The sequence below is a fragment of the Chiloscyllium plagiosum genome, unplaced genomic scaffold, assembly GCF_037043375.1.
Source record: "Chiloscyllium plagiosum isolate Xiang-an unplaced genomic scaffold, Cpla_swu_hap1 HiC_scaffold_18, whole genome shotgun sequence".
NCBI lineage: Eukaryota > Metazoa > Chordata > Chondrichthyes > Orectolobiformes > Hemiscylliidae > Chiloscyllium > Chiloscyllium plagiosum.
The window spans coordinates 74,674,639-74,697,929 of NW_028270156.1; the positions used below are offsets into that span (position 1 = coordinate 74,674,639).

The window sequence follows — 23,291 nt, forward strand, 5'->3', positions numbered from 1 at the left end:
TCTGTCCCAACGCTGACCGACGATGGAGCGTCACCCTGAAACACCGTCCCTCTGTCCCAGCGCTGACCGACGATGGAGCGTCACCCTGAAACACCGTCCCTCTGTCCCAGCGCTGACCGACGATGGAGCGTCACCCTGAAACACCGTCCCTCTGTCCCAGTGCTGACTGACGATGGAGCGTCACCCTGAAACACCGTCCCTCTGTCCCAACGCTGACTGACGATGTAGTGTCACCCTGAAACACCGTCCCTCTGTCCCAGCGCTGACTGACGATGGAGTGTCACCCTGAAACACTGTCCCTCTATCCCAGCGCTGACCGATGATGGAGTGTCACCCTGAAACACCGTCCCTCTGTCCCAGCGCTGACTGACGATGGAGTGTCACCCTGAAACACCATCCCTCTGTCCCAAAGCTGACTGATGAGAGGGTATCATTCTGAAACACTGCTCATTTCCCTCAGCACAAATGTTACCAGATCTCCGGAAGCATTTCCATTATTTTCCGTCGTTCAATTCTCTGAAGTGTTATATGAAGGATAAATACATTGATGCTTGAGGGACAGTAAATTATTTCCCTCCTCTTTGTTGAGATTGTGTTTTGTGCTGTTGGGCTTAGACCCGAGGGGTGAGGCAACATCCCATTTTATAATCTCTTCGGAAAGACAGCATCTCCAACAATGCAACATTGACACAGGGCTGCAGAGAAACGCGAGACAATACTCTACTGTAGACCGTATACCCACAACCCATTAACTCAGAGCTATGCCACTAACATCATAGCTCAAACATGATCTGAAAGTTGTACCCCAGCTATGCAGACAACTTATTACATTAGATTTCTGTACTGAGTCACTTCTATTGTGGGAGAACAGGCAGTAAAACCCTTGCCAGGCTTCTGTTAAAGACTTTTCAGACAGATGCTGGTACCAAGCCCTCACCTTTTTCAGCAGGCACACCATGTTGGTGCGTGCATTGACGAGCAATGCGAGAGGTCGTGCCAGGGCCTCCTGGTACTGTAGGCAGCAGGCATAGAACTTGGACCAGAATTCCACCTGCAGCTGACGGTAGACCTCCTGCGAGAACTCGTACTCAGTCACACTACTCTGAATCTGAACACAGTGAAAACATTACGCGAGGCGGCAAACCACAAACTCCACAAGAGAACACTTTGACTAAATGACGCAGATCAAAACTTCTCAATTCAGTCATCAGGCATAAAAGAATCTTCTCAGTCAAATTAATTCATTCATGCTCCATGCGAGGAGAATAATCCCAATGTATTGCCGAATGTGAAGGAATACAAACAGGCAAGACGGCCTCCCTTCTAGCACACTGATAAAATATTATGTTAGCAGTCTGATATTTGACAAAGAAAAGTTGAGAAAAGTAACATTTTAATTGATAGACTTGAAACTAAGAGAAACTATGCTGCATTTTAAATACAGAATTAAACCAAGATCAACGAGTACAGGCTACACTGTGTGACATAAATATAACACGCATCGTGTAACACTGCAGGTATTCATGGAACAAGCACACACAGACTGAGGAGGAGTAGGACATCTCCGGGATTTAAAGATATTAAACTTTAATATCTCCAACATTACCGCATTTTCCACAGCTAACGTCACTTCCTTCTTCAGCCCATCCACGGTTGGGTCCACGATTCTATCTGCCCCTCGACAATATATCTAAAACAAAAGATTTAGAACAGGTTCCGTCATTGGGTTTCGATGTACTGGTGCTGTGTTCCTTCCTGAATCAGACTTGAAAGTGGCCACAGCACACCCAGGAAAATACTAGATTCTGTAAGGGTACACAACGACACTCAACAGCCTGGAAAAGCTAAGGAATATACATCAGAAGCTTATGTTTTGATCAAACACAACCACAGTTTAATATGGCAATGCAGCAAAATGGATTTGGGCGTACTTGGTAGCAGGGTGAACTGGATACAGACCTTCAGGTGCCTGCCATCTTTAGACAGGGAATTTGTAACTACTATTTGGAATGAAGATCGATAACAGGACATGGAAAAGGGGAAGAGGAAGTGCCAATGATTATTTTGAATCTTGTGACAAAAAGTTTGCAGTTAGGGCAACTAATCATGTAGTTTTTGGAGGCTGCTTGAGCCATGTCCTAGAGAGAGTGCAAGTTCAACAGTGAAAGCATCTCTCAGGGGTTTCCCACCTCTCGTGCAAAGAGCCAATGTCCAACTTTTGTAGCACTATTCAGATTCTCAGGATGTCCCAACAAACCTCACATCCCAAGATGTGCTTTACGACATGTAGCCACTATTATTGCGTAGGAAAGACAGGAACTAATTTACACACAGTAAGTTCCTACCAGTAATAACGGAAGTATTGTCCAGATCAGTGCTCCCAGTAATTTTCTTTCTGGCTGCACAGGACTCCGAGACTCGTGTTTGGTAGGGACTGACATCAATGCTACTAGCGTGTTTTGAGAAGATTTGTAAGAGCTACACCAAAGATTAAAACACTTAGAAGACAAATCACGCCACTCAAAAAAAAAGGCTTCATCCGAAGGCTCACTGAAGACGTTACCTAGTATGGTGACGAAACATCTGAAAATGAACCTACCACCTCAGCGAGCAAACCTACATCAATGCTGCGATCGTTGTGCTGACACCACATGCAGCACCTGTGCATACTCGGCTTAAAGAGAACAGGGGTCCAGCTAATTTGTTTAAGCCAGATCTCAAATCATCATGAGACGATGTGTGCACACCTGACAGTGCTTGAGGAAGGGCTGAGCTCCCTGTCTCAGTGTCATCAACAAAATTAATTCCAATAAACTCTGACCCTTCATCAAATCAGTGATATCAACTGTAGGCACTTCAGGGCCCAGCAAAGATGCCAGAGGCACTCCAGTTGTTACAACTCACCAACCTGAATGTAACCCAAACATTGTTACTCTCTGCTGCCCACTGGTTAACTAAACCCATGGCGCCAAGCCTAAGATTGAAGACATTGTCTCAGAGTTCTCCCATCCCACATCTGGATGCTGTTCTGCACTCTTTGGTGACCCAATAGCAAGAAAAGAAATGAGCTGTGAAATCATAGAGATGTACAGCGCGGAAACAGACCCTTCGGTCCAACCCATCCATTCCGACCAGATATCCCAACCCAATCTAGTGCCACCTGCCAGCACCCTGCCATATCCCTCCAAACCCTTCCTATTCATATACCCATCCAAATGCCTCTTAAATGTTGCATTTGTACCAGCCTTCACCACTTCATCTGGCAGCTCATTCCATACACGTAACAACCTGTGTGAAAAAGTTGCCCCTTAGGTCTCTTTTATATCTTTCCCCTCTCACCCTAAAGCTATGCCCTCGAGTTCTGGACTCCCCGACCCCAGGGAAAAGGCTTTGTCTATTTATCCTATTCATCCCCTTCATAATTTTGTAAACCTCTATAAGGTCACCCCTCAGCCTCCGACGCTCCAAGGAAAATAGCCCCAGCCTGTTCAGCCTCTCCCGATAGCTCAAATCCTCCAACCCTGGCAACATCCTTGTAAATCTTTTCTGATCCCTTTCAAGTTTTACAACATCTTTCCGATAGGAAGGAGACCAGAATTGCATGCAATATTCCAACAGTGGCCTAACCAATGTCCTGTACAACCACAACATGACCTCCCAACTCCTGTACTCAATACTCTGACCAATAAAGGAAAGCATACCAAACGCCGACTTCACTATCCTATCTACCTGCGACTCCACTTTCAAGGAGCTATGAACTACACTCCAAGGTCTCTTTGTTCAGCAACACTCCCTAGGACCTTACCATTAAGTGTATAAGTCCTGCTAAGATTTGCTTTCCCAAAATGCAGCACCTCACATTTATCTGAATTAAACTCCATCTGCCACTTCTCAGCCCATTGGCCCATCTGGTCAAGATCCTGTTGTAATCTGAGGTAATCCTCTTCACTGTCCACTACATCTCCAATTTTGGTGTCATCTGCAAACTTACTAACTGTACCTCTTATGCTCGCTTCCAAATCATTTATGTAAATGACAAAAAGTAGAGGACCCAGCACCGATCCTTGTGGCACTCCACTGGTCATAGGCCTCCAGTCTGAAAAACAACCCACCACTACCACCCTCTGTCTTCTACCTTTGGGCCAGTTCTGTATCCAAATGGCTCGTTCTCCCTGTATTCCATGAGATCTAACCTTGCTAATCAGTCTCCCATGGGGAACTTTGTTGAACACCTTACTGAAGTCCATATAGATCACACCTACTGCTCTGCCCTCATCAATCTTCTTTGTTACTTCCTCAAAAAACTCAATCAAGTTTGTGAGACATGATTTCCCATGCACAAGGCCATGTTGACTATCCAGAATCAGTCCTTGTCTTTCCAAATACATGTACATCCTGTCCCTCAGGACTCCCTCCAACAACTTGCCCACCACTGAGGTCAGGCTCACTGGTCTATAGTTCCCTGGCTTGTCCTTACCACCCTTCTTAAACTGTGGCACCGTGTTAGCCAACCTCCAGTCTTCTGGCATCTCACCTGTGACTATCGATGATACAAATATCTCAGCAAGAGGCCCTTCCTTTGGCAGCACATTCCATACAAGTACCACCCCCTCTGTGTGAAAACGTTGCTCTTAGGTCCTTTTTAAATCTTCCCCCTCTCACCCGAAACCTATGTTGCCTAGTTCTGGCCTTCCCCCCACCTCAGGGAAAAGACCTTGTCTTCTCTCTGGAGCTTCATTCTATAATCTTCTCTTCATTCATAGCATGTGGCGGCCACTGGCTGGGCCAGCATTTATTGCCTGACCCTAATTGCTTGAGAGGGCAGCACTGAGCTGCCTCCTTGAACTGTTGTAGTCCATTTGCTATAAGTAGACCCCAGTACCATTAGGCAAGCAGCTCCAGGATCTTAAACCAGTAACAATCAACAGTGACATAATTCCAAGTCAAATAAACAGGCTGCTTTGACCTGGATGGTGTCAGGTGTCTCGAAGGCGTTTGGGGCTGCACCCCTCCAGGCAAGTGGGGAGGATTCCATCACACTCCCAACTTGTGCCTTGTAGATGGTGGACAGGCTTTGGGGAGTCAGGAAGCAAGTTACTCGCTGCAGAATTTCTCAAGTTGAACCTGCATCTTTGATCCAATTAAATTTCTAGTCAACAGAGATGCCCAGTGCCTCAAGGACATTGGTGCGGAGGTGAAACTAGACTTTGGTTGATGGTGGTAGACATTCAGCAATAGTAGTGCTGTTGGTAACATCATGGAGAAGCACTCAGATCTTACAGTCATCAACTGGCATGTCCCAAGTCAGACTTGTCTGGGTCCTCGAGTCACTCACCATCGAATGCCCAAACCAACAGGATGTTCATGGCACAGATACACAAACACAAACCTTGCTCAAAAGCACTAGCCTCCTGCTAAACACAGGCTATGATTTCAGTTAGAACACTATTACAATAAAGCAGCAAAGTTTTTCATAGAAAACGGGACTACCTGCAGAGCTTTCAGCAGGGCTTGAGCTGCAAACCGGCCTGGGGCAAAGAGGTATTCCAGGTAGGCTTCCTGTTGAGAGATCAGCACTTTTATTTAGTCAACAACATGTACTCGCACACAGTCTTTCAACGTGTTTAACTTCTGCATTTTACAGGAGACGTGCTTGACAAGAATTTCACACTGAGTCACAGAGGGATCAGGATATACCAGAATAAAGGCTCAAGGAGAGGGCAAGAAACTTTGAGGGATGCAGGGAGGGAATTGTAGGGCCTCAGCTGTTGAAGGCACAACCACAAAAGGTGGAAAGAAGGAAGTGGGAGGCACATAGGCACTAGAGGGGTGTGAAGACTGGACAGGCTTGAGTGAGGTTAGACTCGGGTTCAGCAGTGAGGTTTGGTTCACTGTGGAAAAAATAAGAACAGTAAAAAGGCCCTTCGGCCCATCAAGCCTGTGCTGATCATCATGCTTTAACTAAAATAAAAAGAAACCTTCTGCCCTCATCCGCTCTGTATCCCTCTATTCCCCCCCTATTCATGTTATCACCAGATACCTCTTAAATGTCACCAACATGCCTTCTTCCAGCACCTCTTCTAGCAGTCCGTTCCAGGTTCCTACCACTCTCGGCATGAAAAACTTCCCTCATACATCTTCCTTAAACTTTCCCCCTCCCACCATGAATCTGTGTCCTCTTGTAATTGAAACTTCAACCCTGGGAAAATGCCTCTGACTATCCACCCTACCTATGTCCCTCATAATTTTGCAGATGAGAAGCATTTCATTAACAAAATGGCCTAATTCATTGGCTAAGGAACAGATCTGTCATTGGCAAACTGGAGCCTGGAATTAGGGAGATACTGGGATGGCTGCTTTTAAAGAGGAAGGAATTTGGACAAAATCAATCTACATTCCCACCAGGTGTAAAGAAAAGGCAAACAAGTCCAGTGATCACTGGATTAGCGCTAGCTAACATTTCAGGGAACCCCAAAGTCTTCAAAAAACACAAATAGTGAAAGGAGAGTACAGAGAAGGGATGGAACCAATCACAAACTGAAAAAGGAGACCTAAATGTGGAGAAAGTGAGGATTGCCGATGCTGGAGAGTCGAAGTTGAAAAATGTGGCGCTGGAAAAGCACAACAGGTCAGGCAGCATCCGGTGAGTCGATATTTTGGGGTCTGAACACAGAAGCAGAACAGTCAAGGCACAGAAGAAATATTCTGTATCTGACTTCATCAAGGGTTCTGCTGGCAAGTCCCACTGAAAGACAAGCTGGTTAAGACCCTTGATGGCTGAAGTTGGATGAGAGTGAGTATTAAATAGGCTGGCTACACTTAACATTGGTAAGTTCCCAAAATCAGAGAGGATGTATCCATGGATACCAAGGGAAGTCAAACGTGGAAATTGCGCAAGCACTGACTGCAATTTACCAACCCAGCTTAGATTCAGGTGTTGTGCCAGAGGATTGGAGAATTGTAAACGCCACCTTGTTACAAATAAAGCTGCATGGACAAACCAAGTCAGTTTAAGTTCGAGGGTGGGAAAGCTTTCAGAAATGATAACCCAGGAAAAAATATTAATAGTTATAGAGATGTACAGCACAGAAACAGACCCTGCGGTTGAACCCGTCCATGCCGACCAGATATCCCAACCCAATCTAGTCCCACCTGCCAGCACCCGGCCCATATCCCTCCAATTCATATTCATATACCCATCCAAATGCCTCTTAAATGTTGCAATTATACCAGCCTTCACCACTTCCTCTGGCAGCTCATTCCATACACGTACCACCCTGTGTGAAAAAGTTGCCCCTTCGGTCTCTTTTATATCTTTCCCCTCTCACCCTAAACCTATGCCCTCTAGTTCTGGACTCCCCCACCCCTGGGAAAAGACTTTGCCTATTTACCCTATCCATGCCCCTCATAATTTTATAAACCTCTATAAGGTCACCCCTCATCTTCCGATGCTCCAGGGAAAACAGCCCCAGCCCATTCAGCCTCTCCCTGTAGCTCAAATCTACCAACTCTGGCAACATCCTTGTAAATCTTTTCTGAACCCTTTCAAGTTTCACAACATCCTTCCGATAGGAAGGAGACCAGAATTGCATGCAATATTCCAACAGTGGCCTAACCAATGTCCTGTACAGCTGCAACATGACCTCCCAACTCCTGTACTCAATACTCTGACCAATAAAGGAAAGCATACCAAACTCCTTCTTCACTATCCTATCTACCTGCGACTCCACTTTCAAGGAGCTATGAACCTGCACTTCAAGGTCTCTTTGTTCAGCAACACTCTCCAGTATTTTACCATTAAGTCCTGCTCTGATTTGTCTTTTCAAAATGCAGGACCTCACATTTACCTAAATTAAACTCCATCTGCCACACCTCAGCCCATTGGCCCATCTGATCAAGATCCCATTGTACTCTGAGGTAACCTTCTTCACGGTCCACAATGCCTCCAATCTTGGTGTCAAACTGCAAAGATGCTATGTTCACATCTAAATTATTTATATAAATGACAAAAAGCAGTGGATCTATTAATGACATTGACTTGGAAACTTGGACTAAACTTGGAAGTACTGAGAGTTTGAGGAGGATAGTGATGGACTTCCAAATACAGAAGCGAGTGGAGTATGTAGACATGTGGCAGATGGAATTGAGAGCACAGAAGTATAAAGTGATAGTTTTTGTCAGAAGGAACATGAAGAGACCGTATTAAATAAAGGATACAATGACAAAGGGGGACAGGACCAGACAGTACCCCAGCCCAGTTGACCAGCTCCTACTTGCACAGCCACACCCAGATCCGAACCCTCCACCCCAACTGTGCCCCATCCCCATCCTCCTAGGCTCTGGTCCACCCCTGATTCCAGCATCCTGTGTTTCCAACCCACTCACCCGCTAACTGAGACTGCCTTCCTTACACAAAAATACACAGCTCCTATCCACTCTCAACCGAGATATATATAATCCTCCTTGATCCAAAAGTACCACCTCAGCACACACACACACACACACACACACACACACAGGGACCGCTAATCCAGGTGAAGAAGAATGGTGGGGGGTGGGGAGCCAAGATCACTTCTGACACATTCAAATTGTCATTAAGACAGTCCCCTGGGCTGGAAACTCCAAACTATTCGACAACAGTGACATGACAACACTGTCGCTGCCAGCTTGAGAACATCACATCACCAAGTGTTTACCTGTCCACCGAGCATCATCAACATCATGAACCCAGGGCCAAGAATCAGATCCCAATCTCGACACTGCCTGTTCTATTAAACAGCTTGCTGACTGGATCACATTTGGTCAGTGAGATTATAGTGCAATGGGCTGGGAGGGAACAAAGGCTCACCTTAGGGTCCTGATCCTCTGGTACGTGTAATTCTTCATCAGCTACAGGCTGCGTGAAAACCTGATTCCACTGCCCAGCGTTGTTACTGCAATAAAAGACAACCATTACCTTTGGCTGCAGTCTGCAGCACCTCCACGGCTAATGTACTCCATTTTCAACAGTTACCCCTCCCCCACTCCAGAAGACACATGCACAATCTACAAAACAGATCACTGAAACTCACGGGGTGTACAGGAGGTGACTGATAATGAAGGGCAAAGAAAGATCCTCAGTCAAAGTCCACAGTTTGCAGAAAGGGAGATGTGGGAGCTGGCACTGCATCAGCACCAGAGGTGTGGGCATTGATAGGTGCCAGGTCACAGCCAATTATAACACAAGGCCACTATGCTCAGGCAGGTGTGAACCTGGGACTGCCCTCAGCAGATTGCATGACTAAATGCAATGTGATCAGACCTGTGCCATGGACTGGGGGAGGACATACATTTTATATAATTGGAACAGGAAGCCATAAACTACTTCTCTACATTTGGGCAGGGGAAGGAGGAGAGGACAGGAGAGCAGTCAGGAGAGGGAAGCAGAGCCTGAAGGGAGGGGAATGGAGTTGGTGCTGTGGAATAGAAAAACAGGCTCTGCTCATAATGTCGGGATTATTGTTTGTGGCACATGGAAACTGGACAGGGTAAATAAAGTGAAGGAATTCCACACGCAGCTCAAAGCGTGGAATGGTAGAGGGGCTGGTGCGGTGTTGGTTGAGGAGAAGTGTAGGCTCACAAAGGAAAGAGATTCAGCAGTATTACAGGGCAGCTACTTTAATAACAATACCCAGAGTGGAACAGGAAGGGACAATGTATAAATGTAGAAAATCTGCAGCACATAGGGTCAATGGGGAAAAAGAATGGTAAGGCGGCCAAATTCTTTACTTGAATGCATGCAGTACAAAGATTAATGGGTATGATCTTGTCGTCATTACAAAGACGTGGTTAGAAGAAGCAAATACTAAATATTCATGTGTAACGTTTTGAAAGGGAGAGGAGCGGAGGGAGGAACAAAGGAATGCAGGCAAGAAATGACCTTCAGTTGGAAGATGGACTGTCCATGTGAGAGGAGGTAAGAAACAAATAAAAGGGAGATGACACCAGTGGGAGATGTCTATAGGCCCCCGAACCGTGGGTAAGGAATAGGGCAGAGAATAAATCAGAAGATAATGAGGACCTGTAACGAAGACAATACATTAATCATGGGCAACTTTAATCTTCCGATAGATTGGGAAGGTCAGATTTTCAGAGGTAGCCACAATTTATTGTGTATATTCAGGATAGTCACTGAGAACAATCTACAGGGGATCCAACCAGGGATCAGGCTATTCTGGATACACTGATGAGAAAGGAGGCAGGTTTAATAAACGATGTCAGAGTAAAAGATCCCCGAGGACATGGTGAGCAGAATATGGTCACATTTAACAGGCAGTTTGAGAGAAACTTGGGTTGGAAATAACTGGGCTAAATGTAAACAAAGGAACGAGGGCAGAGCTGGTTAGAGTGAACTAAGAAAGAACTAGGCAAAAGTGAGGAATGCAGATGCGGGAGATTAGAGTCGAAAGTGTGGTGCTGGAAAAGCACAGCAGGTCAGCAGTAGGAGAGTCAACGTTTCGGGCAAAAGCCCTTCATCAAATAAGGCTGCGAGCCAAGGGGTGGTGAGATAAATGGGAGGGCAAGATAGCTGAGAGTGTGAAAGATAGATAAGAGTGGGGGTAATGGTGATAGGTCAGAAAGGAGGGTGGAGCAGATAGCTGGGAAGGAAGATGGACAGGTAGGGCAGGTCATGAGGGCGGTGCTGAGTTGGAAGGTTGGAACTGGGGTAAGGTTGGGGGGGGAAAATGAGGAAACTGGCGAAATTGATGCCCTGGGGTTGGAGGGTCCCGAGGCGAAAGATGAGGTGCTCTTCCTCCAGGCCTCAGGTGGTTAGGGTGTGGAGATGGAGGAGTCCTTGTGCATGTCCTTGGCGGAGTGGGAGAGGGAGTTGAAGTGTTCGTCCAAGTCCCCAAAGGAGCCTTCCACATCCATCAGCGTTGCACTGCACTTCCACACGTCATTTACTAGATCCGTTGCTCCCGATGCATTTGATTAGATTAGATTACTTACAGTGTGGAAACAGGCCCTTCGGCCCAACAAGTCCACACCGACCCTCCAAAGAGCAACCCACCTACACCCATTACCCTACATTTACCATCTAACACTATGGGCAATTTAGCATGGCCAATTCACCTGACCTGCACATCTTTGGACTGTGGGAGGAAACCGGTGCACCCGGAGGAAACCCACGCAGACACGGGGAGAATGTGCAAACTCCACACAGTCAGTCGCCCAAGGTGGGAATTGAACCCAGGTCTCTGGCGCTCTGAGGCAGCAGTGCTAACCACTGGGCCGCCCACAAATGATGCAGTCTCCTCTAGATTAGGAAGACAGGACGCCTACTCGCAGAGCGCTTCAGAGGACATCGTCAGGACCACCTGCACCAATCAACTCCACTGCCCCATGGCCGAGCACTTCAACTCCCCCTCCAACTCTACCAAGGACATGCAGGTCCTGGGCCATCTCCATCTCCACATCCTAATCACTCGACGCTTGGACCCGACATCTCCAACCCCAGGGTATCAATGTGGACTTTACCAGTTTTCTCAATTCCCCTCCCCCCACCTTACCCTAGTTCCAACCTTCCAGCTCAACACCGCCCTCATGACCTGTCCCATCTAACCATCTTCCTTCCCACCTATCCGCTCCACCTCCTCTCTGACCTATCACCTTTACCCCCACCTCTATCTATTGAACGCTCAGTTACCTTCCCCCCAGCTCCACCCCCTCCCATTTAACTCTCCACCCCCGAGGCTCCCAGCCTCATTCCTGATGAAACATTGATTCTCCTGCTCCTCAGATGCTGCCTGACCTGCTGTGCTTTTCTAGCATCACTCTCTCAACTGAGAAAGGAGTTTAACAGAAAAGACGGTTGAGGAACAATGGCGGATGTTTATGAACGTAATTCTTGGCTAACATCAGAAATATACCCCAGTGAGAAAGGAAGATTCTCGGAGAGGGGTAAAGTCAACCGTGGTTAACCAGGAAGGAAAAAAAAAGATATACAACGTGGCAAAGGTTAGTGGTAACTCAGAGGATTGAGAAAGTTTTATAAGCCAGCTAAAGACAACCCAAAAAAGAGAAAAGATTAACTTTGAGGGTGAACTTGCAAATGATAATATTAAAAAATTGCAAGAGTTCCTTTCAATGTATAAAAAGGACAAGAAACCAAATGAACATAGGCCCCTTAGGATGAAGCTGGGGAAGTAAATACTTGACATCAGTCTTTACAGTAGAAGCCATTAACATCATTTGAAAAATAATACGTAATTAAGGGGCAAAAAGAGGAAAGCAAATAAATACAATAATTATCACGAGAGAAAACTAGGGAAACTAAAGACCGATAAGTCCCCAGGACCTGATGGGTTACATCCTAGGACATTAAAGGCAGGAGATGCAGAGCCAGTTGGACAGGTAATCATCTCCCAAATATGCTTAGATTCTAGAAGAGTGCTGGACAATACGAAAGCTTCCAATTTAACACCTTCATTCAAAAAAAAGAGAAGACAAACAAAAAGACAAATTTGGGCCAGTTAGCTTAAGATCTATATTTTAAACAGGGTCACAGGAACAAAATGTTAAACTCGGCTTTCTCTCCACAGATGCTGCCAGACGGCTAGGTTTTTCTAACAATCTCTGTTTTTGACCATACCGTCTATCATTGGCAAAATATTAAGAGCCTATTATAAAGGGTGCAGTAGCAGAGCATTTTGAAACATGTAATATGATTAAAATCAATCTGAAGGAGAAATACTGTCTAATAATTTTATTAAATTCTTTGAAGTGGTAACAAGTAGGATAAAGGAGAAGTGGTTGATGCAATATATTTGAATTTTCAGAAGGCACTTTGTAAGGTATCATGTTAAGCTACTTAATCAGATAACAGGCAATGGTGTTGAAGGCAGTTATCTTGGACAAAAGGATTGGCTAACTAATAGAACGGGGAGTGGGAAAGATGGCATTTTCGGGATGGTAAGTGCCACAGGAATCAGGGCTGGGACCAGTTATTTCTAATACATATTAATGACTTGAACAAGGAAAATCAATTTATCATAGCCAAGTTCATGGATGACAAGAACAGTGCAGGTTTAGCAAGTGAGCAAACGTTGGCAGATGGCAGAAAACTGGGGAAAATGTGAGGTTCTGCAGGAAGAATAGATGAGCTGAACACTATTTCAATAGGGAAAGATTGCAGAAAGCTACAGAAGAGAAGGATTTTAGATTCCTCATGCATGAATTACAAAAAGCTAACGTCTAAGTCTAGCAGGTAATAAATGTTGGTCTCTATTTCAAAGAAAATGGAGTATAAATCAGGGAGCTAAGCCTCTAGTCACACCACAGTGGGAATTCGAGAACAGTTTTGGTCTCCTCATCGAGGGAAACAGAGTCCAGAGAATGTTCACTGGAATATGGAGGGAATCATTTTGAGGAGAGGTTGAGTAGTTTGGGCTTGTACTCATTGGAGTTTAGAAGAATGAAAGATCTTATTGAAATACAGAAGATTCTGAGAGGACTTGACAGGTGAGACAGTGAGACCAGAGGGCGTAGTTTTAGAGGAAGGGACCAACCATTTAAGACAGAGATGAGAAAGTTCTTCTCTCAAACGGTAATGAAACTGGAATTCTTTACTGTAGAGAATGGTTGAGGCCAGGTCATTAAGTATATTCAAGCCAAATTGATCACTCAATCTTTTGCTTTACAAGACGTTTACATCAACTAAAGCATGAATGTCAGCTAACAAACTACAGGCCTGCCATGGAGAGAGAATTCCAAGTCAAATGTGTACTATTTTACTTTGATCTCTATCTAATATTTCTGTCATACAGACAGCAAAAGTGAACACAAGAGAGAGACAGAAAAAGAGGGACAGACAGTGAGAGTTAAAAAAAGAAAGCAAAACTACACCAACCTTTCCTGCAAGGACCATTATTATTCAGTGCAGAGGGGAAGAGGTGCTTTTTAACTTTATTTTTGGATCATAGTTTGCACTTCTTTTTTAAAGAACAGGATACATTGAAGCCTGGGATCAGGAGCCCAGCACAAAACAAACAGGAACCTCACAGGAAAACTAAGTTAATTGGTTGGTTTAGTTGCTATTTTGAATGTCTATGCTGTTACCTTCAGATTAAAAGAATGGAAGAATACTTTACAGATTAAAAACTGAAAGGCCACTAGAAAATTTAACAAAAACAAATCAAGAACCAAGTAAATTAATTGCAAATGCAGGGCCTGGCAATACGTTACACATGCATGACATGGAGGAAGGAAGGAAGTGAATATACTGTAGCCAAATATGGAGACAACAAAAGTATGTGGGACGTCGCAAGAGGGATACAAACAGATTTTCACAACAAGAATTTGAACAAGAGTAGAGAAATTTGAAAATAGAACAAACTTAAAGGCTTTGTATCTGAATGTACAAAATACTCAGGATAAAGCTAATGAACTGATAGAGCAAATAGAGACAAAAGGATATAATTTGATAGTGATTATGGAGACGTGGTTGCAGGGAAACCAGGTTCAGGAACTGAATATCCAAGAATACTCACTGTTTTGGAAGGATAGGCAGGAAGGAAAAAGAGGTGGAGTAGACTTGTTAGTAAAGGATCAGATCAGCACTGGAGATCAAGGCACAGACTCAGTCTTGGTAGAAATAAGAAACAGCAACAGAAAGAAGTCCCTGATGGGAGTAATTTGTCGGTTTCCAAAAAGTAGTCCCAAAGTGGGGCACTTAATAAACTAGGAAACACTAGTGGCTTGTAAATAAGGTACAGCAGTAATCATAGGTGATTTGAATTTGCATATAGACTAGACTGGTCAAATTGACAAAGGTAGCCTTGAGGAAGTTGAGATAGTTGCTTGGAGCAATACCCTTTGGAACCAACCAGGGAGATAGCTATTCTGGATGTGGTATTGTGTCATGAGGAGGGATTAATGAATGATCCCAAAGTAAAGGATCTTTGAGGAAAGAGTGATCAAAGCATGCTGAGGTTTCAAATTCAGTTTGTGGGTGAGAAACTGGAGCTTCATACTAGTGTTCTTGAGTTAAACGATGTTAATTATGCAGACAGGAGGACAGACAAGGCGTGAGTATACTGGGCAGGGTGACTTATAGGTAGCACAGTCGATGAGCAGTAGCAGGAGATGTTTAAGGAGATACTCAATTGTCCCTAACTAAATTATATTCCAGAAAAGATGAAATAGTGTAAGAAGGGGAGTAGACATCCATGTCTAAGTAGGGAAGTTAAAGGTAATATGAAGACAAAATCTAAGGCATACCATATTGCAAAGGTGAGTGGCTGGCTGAAAGATTGGAAAACTTTTAAAAGATCAACAAAGGGTCACTAAAAAGTTAAAAAAAGTTTAAAGGTGAATTATGAAAGAGAACTAGCACAAAATACAGAAGGTTTTTCTACCTGGTTTTATGAGTAGCGAAAGTGAATGTTGGTCCCTTGGAGGATGAGAGTGGCGAGCTAACAGTGGGGAACACAGAAATGGTGGAGTCACTAAATCAATATTTTGCTCCAGTTCTCGTGGTGGAGAACGTGAGTAGCATCCCAATAGTAACATGTCATTCAGATATTACAGAAAGGGGGCAACTTCAAACAATCACCACCACGAGGGAAAGGTACTGAGCAAACAATGGAGATTGAAGGCAGACAAGTCCCCATGGGCTGATGGCCTACATTCAAAGGTCTTAAAGGAAGTGGCCGCAGACATAGTGGATCCATTGGTTATAATATTCCAAAATTTCCTGGATGCTGGAAAGATTCCAGTGGATTGGAAAAATGCTAATGTAGCACCCTTATTCAAAAAGGGAAGGAGGCACAGAGTAGGCAACTACAGACCAGTTAAGTTTAATGTGTCATTGGGGAATTGATAAAATCTATTATTAAGGATATAACAATAGAACATTCGAAAAGTCAAATGTAATTCATCAGAGTAATTTGGTTTTATGAAGATAAATCATTTGCTGGAGCTCTTTGAAGATATAACAAGCAATGTGAATAATAGGGATCCTGGATTTTCCAGACAGCATTTGGTAAGGTGCTGCATGAAGGGTTAATGCAGTGCGTAAGGTCACATGGGGATGAGGGTAATTTATTCACTGACCAACAGAAAGCTGACAGTTACAATAAATGGGTCTTTTTCTGGTTGGCGAGCTGTAACTGATAGGATGCCACAGGGTTGGGTCTCAGGCCCTAACTATTTCCAAACGATATGAATGACTTGGATGCAGGATAGAAAGTACTACAGCCAAATCTGCAGGTGACACTCAAACAGGAGGGATCGGAAGTTGCAATGAAGATATTTACAAACCAATATGGATTGATCAGGCGAAGAGACCAGAATTTAGCAGGTGAAGTTTAACGTGGCCAAGCGGGAGGTTATCCATTTTGGTCGGAGAATTAGAAAGGCAACTTATTATCGAAATGGAGAGAAACGTCAGAGTGCTTCAGTGCAGAGGGATCTGGGTGTTCCTGTCATGAATCACAACAAACCAGAATGCAGACATAGCAGGTAATAAAGAACGTAAATGAAATCTTGGCTTTTATTCTTCAAGGCTTGGAGTATAAAAGTAGGGAAGTGTTGCTGCAGCTGTATCAGTGAGACCGTACCTGGAGTACTGTGGACTAGTTTGGTCCTCATACTGGGGGGGTGGGGGGGAGGGGGGAGGGGGATGTAGTTGCAATGGACGCAGTTCAGAGGAGATTCATTCGATTGATTCCAGAGATGAGGGGTTTGTCTTATGAATTGACATGAATTAATTTAGGCCTATACTCCCTGGATCTTAGAAGAATGAGAGGAGATCTAACTGAGATATATAAAGGAGCTTGGCAAAGTAGACGTAAAGAAGATGTTTCTTGTCAGCAATCGAGAATGATAGGTCATAATTTTAAGACAAAGGGTAGCAGAATTTAAAATAAAGATGAGCAGTAGTTACTTTTTTCAAATAGTTGTCAAATAATCTGTGAACGTTACTATCTCAGACAGCAGTGGATGCTGGGACACTGAGTAACTCTGAGGAGACAGACAGATTTTTAATTAGTCATGGGTTGAAAGGTCATGGAGAGCAGGCTAAAATGTAGAGTTGAGACAGGGACGGGACCAGCCACGGTTGTATAAACTGGTGAAGCAGGCTTGAAGGGCTGAATTGTCCACTCATGCTCCTAGCTCTTATTAGTGGGAATGACATCAGCAGACCGTGGGCGGCACGGTGGCACAGTGGTTAGCACTGCTGCCTCACAGCGCCAGAGACCTGGGTTCATTTCCCGCCTCAGGCGACTGTGTGGAGTTTGCACATTCTCCCCGTGTCTGCGTGGGTTTCCTCCGGGTGCTCCGGTTTCCTCCCACCATCCAAAAATGTGCAGGTTAGGTGAACTGGCCATGCTAAATTGCCCGTAGTGTTAGGTGAAGGGGTAAATGTAGGGGAATGGGGTCTGGGTGGGTGTGCTTCGGCAGGTCGGTGTGGATTTGTTGGCCGAAGGGCCTGTTTCCACACTAAGTAATCTAATCTAATCTAACATTTTAGGGGCCAGCATCAAATGTGGAAAGGGTAACTCCTTTTTAAAAATCTCCAGAAAGTCCATCTCCTGTAAGGATTAGGTGCAAACATACAGACGTGTGCTATTTTTGTTCGCAGTGCCACAGGGAACTTACTGCTCAAAGCTGATGTATCGTACGCTCGCCTGGTTGTCCTCATCTTGCCACAAAGCCCAGATATCAGTGGGAGTGAGGGCAAAATCCACCAGCGGTTCCTGCAAAGAGACCAAATATCAGGCAGGCCAACCAGACTTGCTTCCCCAATCCAGACACAGATATCCAGCAGCTCCCACCCCATTCCAGACAGAAACATGCAGCCTGCCCCCATCCCAACCAGACAAATGGCCTACCCCATCCTATTCCAGAGACAGACATGGTTAATTCGTCAGAAAAGGGCAATACAATGAAATTGCTCCTCTGGATTGGAAAGGAAAGGCAATAGAGAAAGTGAGTATATTCTAGCGAGATCTTCTTCGAGTAAAACTGGGAATGGTTTCTATACAGTGTGTATTCAGTTTGGAACTCTAGCTCCAATAGCAGTGACACAAAAGGAGTGTTTTGCATATAATATATTTCATTTTGAAAGAATTTAACTTCCAAATAACTGGCATGGGGAAGTTGGCCTATTTTTCGGAAGAAGTTCAAAAATTAAATAGATCTCAACAAGTTTACGACTGCAGAGAGAAAACATTGAAACACAACTTAAAATCTGAAAGCAAGCTAATCAGGGACTTAGCATGGAAAAAACAGATCAGAAAGTTTCTGAACAGTTTGCAATGACCTGACTGGAAGCATAAGGTGTCTCAGAAAGAGCTTGCTCAGAATAGTTGTGTCAGAGAAAGAGAGAGAGTTTAGTTTGTGAAACGTCCATACCAAGAGCATTTGGTTAGAAATCTGCTTCAGCTATTCCAGTTTGAGAAAATCTAAGACCTTAGCTGTGTCAAAGATAAAAAACTTCATAAATGTCAGGACCAGACTGAGAAGGAGAAGAAATAACCAAAGACTTAATAGCGAAGGAAGCTCTCTCTCGTTTACGATCAACTGTTAAGTGATGAATTTAGGCAAGAGTTGGAGTTCTGTTGCCTACTGTTTTGAAATCATTTAAATGGCATTCGATTTAGGTTGGCTTGGTTTATGTCATTTTTATTTCTTTTATGTAATGAGCTTCAGTTTTACTATCCCACACAAATCTGCAGCCTGATGTGTTTATAGTTCAATAAAAGACCGCCACTTTAAAACAACGAAATATAACCTATCAAGTCAGCTTTCATTCTGCTATCTGATTTGTCTAATAGCAACATCAGCTGGGATCCTAACTGAGCAAATGGTGCTCAGCCAACTGTGAGTTGTAAATGAAAGATCAATCGATTTATGTTTATTAAAGATACTAGGCGAGTTAATAGACAATCGGTGCAGGAGTAGGCCATTCTGCCCTTCGAGCCTGCACCACCATTCAATATGATCATGGCTGATCATCCTCAATCAGTATCCTGTTCCTGCCTTATCTCCATAACCCTTGATTCTACAATCCTTGAGAGCTCTATCCAACTCTTTCTTAAATGAATCCAGAGACTGGGCCTCCACTGCCCTCTGGGGCAGAGCATTCCACACAGCCACCACTCTCTGGGTGAAGAAGTTTCTCCTCATCTCTGTCCTAAATGGTCTACCCCGTATTTTTAAGCTGTATCCTCTGGTTCGGCACTCACCCATCAGCGGAAACATGTTTCCTGTCTCCAGAGTGTCCAATCATTTAATAATCTTATATGTCTCAATCATATCCCCTCTCAGTCTTCTAAACTCAAGGGTATACAAGCCGAGTCGCTCCAGTCTTTCAGTGTAAGGTAATCCCGCCATTCCAGGAATTGACCTCGTGAACCTACGCAGTACTCCCTCAATAGCCAGAATGTCTTTCCTCAAATTTGGAGACCAGAACTGCACACAGTACTCCAGGTGTGGTCTCACCAGGGCCCTGTACAGCTGCAGAAGAACCTCTTTGCTTCTATACTCAATCCCTCTTGTAATGAAGGCCAGCATGCTATTAGCGTTCTTCACTACCTGCTGTACCTGCATGCTTACCTTCATTGATTGGTGTACAAGAACACCCAGATCTCTCTGTACTGCCCCTTTACCTAAATTGATTCCATTTAGGCAGTAATCTGCCTTCCTGTTCTTGCCACCAAAGTGGATAACCATACATTTATCCACATTAAACTGCATCTGCCATGCATCTGACCACTCACCTAACTTGTCCAGGTCACCCTGTAATCTCCTAACATCCTCACCACATTTCACCCTGCCACCCAGCTTTGTATCATCAGCAAATTTGCTAATACCATCTTCTATATCATTAATATATATTGTAAAAAGCTGCGGTCCCAGTACTGATCCCTGCGGTAGCCCACTGGTCACTGCCTGCCATTCCAAAATGGAGCCGTTTATCACTACTCTTTGTTTCCTATCAGCCAACCAACTTTCAATCCAAGTTAGTACTTTTCCCCCAATACCATGCGCCCTAATTGTGCTCACTAACCTCCTATGTGGGACTTTATAAAAAGCTTTCTGAAAGTCCAGGTACACTACATCTACTGGATCTCCCTCATCCATCTTCAGTGTTACATCCTCAAAATATTCCAGAAGATTAGTCAAGCATGATTTCCCCTTCATAAATCCATGCTGACTCTGACCTATCCTGTTACTACTATCCAGATGTGTCGTAATTTCATCCTTTATAATAGACTCCAACATCTTTCCCACCACTGATGTCAGACTAACTGGTCTATAATTTCCTGTTTTCTCTCTCCCACCTTTCTTCAAAAGTGGTACATTAGCCACCCTCCATCCACAGGAACTGATCCCGAATCTATCGAATTCTGGAAAATAATCACCAACGCATCCACGATTTCTCAAGCCACCTCCTTCAGTACCCTGGGATGTAGACCATCAGGCCCCGGAGACTTATCAACCTTCAGACCTAACAGTCTCTCCAACACCAATTCCAGGCAAATATAAATTCCCTTAAAGTTCAGGTCCTTCAGCCACTGTTACCTCAGGGAGATTGCTTGTGTCTTCCCGAGTGAACACAGATCTGAAGTACCAATTCAATTCTTCTGCCATTTCTTTGTTCCCTGTAATATATTCCCCTGTTTCTGTTTTCAAGGGCCCAATTTTAGTCTTAACCATTTTTTTGCCTTTCACATACCTAAAAAAGCTTTTACTATCCCCCTTCATATTTTTGGCCAGTTTACCTTCATACCTCATTTTTTCTCTGCGTATTTCCTTCTTAGTAATCCTCTGTTGTTCTTTAAAAGCTTTCCAGTCCTCAGTTTTCCCACTTATCTTAGCTATGTTATACTTTTTCTCTTTTAACTTTATATGTTTCTTTACTTCCCTCGTCAGCCACGGCCGCCCATGCCTCCTCCTGGGATCTTTCTTCCTTTTAGGAATGAACTGATCCTGCAACTTCTGCATTATACACAGAAATATCCGCCATTAATCCTCCACGGTCATCCCTGCTAAGATATTGCACCATTGAACTTTGGCCAGCTCCTCCCTCATAGCTCCATAGTTCCCTTTATTCAACAGAAATACTATCACTACCGATTGTACCCTCTCCCTCTCAAATTGCAGATTGAAGCTTATTGTATTATGGTCACTACTTCCCAGTGGCTCCTTCACTTCGAGGTCCCTGATCAATTCTGGTTCGTTGCACAATAGCAGATCCAGAATTGCCTTCTCCCTGGTCAGCTCCAACACCGAGTTGAGGCAAAGGTTAAGATAGGCCGGGTGCTGGCAGGTGGGACTAGATTGGATTGGGATATCTGGTCGGCATGGACGGGTTGGACTGAAGGGTCTGTTTCCATGCTGTACATCTCTTTGACTCTATAAGGAGTTAGGTACAATGATCCAATTCAATGGTCAAACAAGCTCAAGTTGCAAGTTATATATACGTGGTGGATTAGTCTTGAACAAATGTTTTGATCCTATTAATTGCGATAAGGGAGCATTTAGGAAGCATTAAAAGGATTAAACAAAGGCAATGGGCTTATAAAAGGGAAATCATGCTTAACAAATCTCCTGGAGTTTTTTTTTTGAGGATGTAACTTGCACAATGTTGACTGATAAAGAAGAACCAGGGTTGTGGCACACTGGATTTCAAGAAAGCTTTTGATAAGCATCCACATAAAAGGCTAGTAGGCAAAATTAAAGCACATGGGATTGGGGTAATAACATGGATTGACAATTGGTGACAGACTGGAAATAAAGAGCAGGAAGAAATGGGCCTTTTTCTCTCTGGCAGGCAGTGGCTAGTGGTGTACTGCAGGGATCAGTGCTTGGCTCCCAGCTATTCACGCAATTAGGAAGGCAACCATGCCCTTGTGGAATGGCAGAGCGGGTTCAAAGGGCCAAGCAGCTGTGCCTGTTCCCAGTTTCTATGTTTACAGCAGCTGCAGATGGCTCATCTCAAGCTGCTACCAATCTATCCTGAGTTAACAGGCCACATCCCTGCTCAATAGTAACAAGATTCAACTAACTAAGCCAATAGCCCATTCAAGTACAAACGTTACAATTGGCTTTAGTGAAGGCAAGCAGAGAAAGATACAGTTTCATGGCCAGGATTTGGAAAAGGCTAGTGTTAGGTGTACCGACCTGTGTGGAGAAGAGTGTAGAGATGTGATCCAGACTGTAGCGGTTACTCTCAATGCAGCTCACCAACTGGAAGACACAGAACTACAAGAAGAGAATAGTTAAGCTTCTATGCTGGCCAGCAATGCCACGATCGATAAAATATCCTCTTGATTTGAAATCTCGGATTCTACGCGATATGTCTCTCGTGGAGGTTGGTCAGTACAAACTGATGCACAGCCAATGAAAAGCTGTGAACGCAATCTCTCTCACACACTGTAAACATTGTCAACAGCTGAACCCAGCCGGAGTCGAAGATGTGGTAACACTGAGTTAGTACCTGTCCACGTTTGGGGCAATGCAGGTAAACAGCCAAGAAGAAACCAGAGGAGGAGTAGGCCAAACGCAGCTTATGACCCAGACTGACTGTGTGTCGCAGCTCCTTGTTGACAGGCACAAAAACCAGCAAATCCGCAACCATCAGGCAAACCTGATCCTAAAGCAAACAAAAACGACATAACTTACAAGGGCAGTACAGAGATCGCACTATAAAGCCTGCAACCCAGTAACTGAGGGCTAGGTTGGGTGAACAGCAGGAACAGACATTCACACGAATGAAATAAACTAGTTAGAGCTCTCAAAGTTCCACAGGAAGCTTATAGCATATTCTTAACAATACGTTCCCAGAGCATAATCCCTTTGTAGACAATGTGTGACGTATTACCTGTGCACAATATTTCTCAAGCAAAAGGAAAGCTGTGCCACTTCTCCCTAACTGCAGGCTCAGAGGGTGTTGCATCCCCAACCCTTTTGAGAGAACACGCTGCACAATACACAATCACCAACAGCCTTCATACAAACCTTGAAGGACCAAAGTCGGAGCTTGTGGTCCTGACAGAGAGCAAAGATGAAAGCATCGTGTTCCAAAAGCTGGACTGCAAGACTGACTGGCAGGTCTGAGGGGCCCTGGTCACCTCTGCAGGAAGCACACAGAAACCTTTCAATAGTCTTTAAACAGGCATCATTCAGCGCACACATCCATTCAACATTCCTCCCCTGGACTCTGTGCAAAACAACCCTCCTATTTATATACGGCTCAGAGGACAAAGAAATGGGCGAGAGAAACAGGTAGCTGTGGGTGACAT

At 44.4% G+C, this 23,291-nt stretch overlaps 1 protein-coding gene across 1 annotated transcript in view; it reads right to left on the reverse strand.

Annotated features, from left to right (window-relative positions):
- The window catches only part of nup160 (nucleoporin 160), a 114,279-nt gene that overhangs the window by 55,424 nt on the left and 35,564 nt on the right, over window positions 1–23,291 (reverse strand). The window contains exons 5-12 of the mRNA XM_043706438.2: window positions 23,008–23,122; window positions 22,487–22,642; window positions 22,171–22,251; window positions 17,641–17,738; window positions 8,849–8,933; window positions 5,491–5,559; window positions 1,607–1,690; window positions 938–1,108 (exon numbers count right to left, since the gene is read on the reverse strand). Of these exons, the coding sequence (XP_043562373.2) occupies window positions 938–1,108; window positions 1,607–1,690; window positions 5,491–5,559; window positions 8,849–8,933; window positions 17,641–17,738; window positions 22,171–22,251; window positions 22,487–22,642; window positions 23,008–23,122 (859 nt within the window). The remainder of the gene's footprint in view (window positions 1–937; window positions 1,109–1,606; window positions 1,691–5,490; window positions 5,560–8,848; window positions 8,934–17,640; window positions 17,739–22,170; window positions 22,252–22,486; window positions 22,643–23,007; window positions 23,123–23,291) is intronic.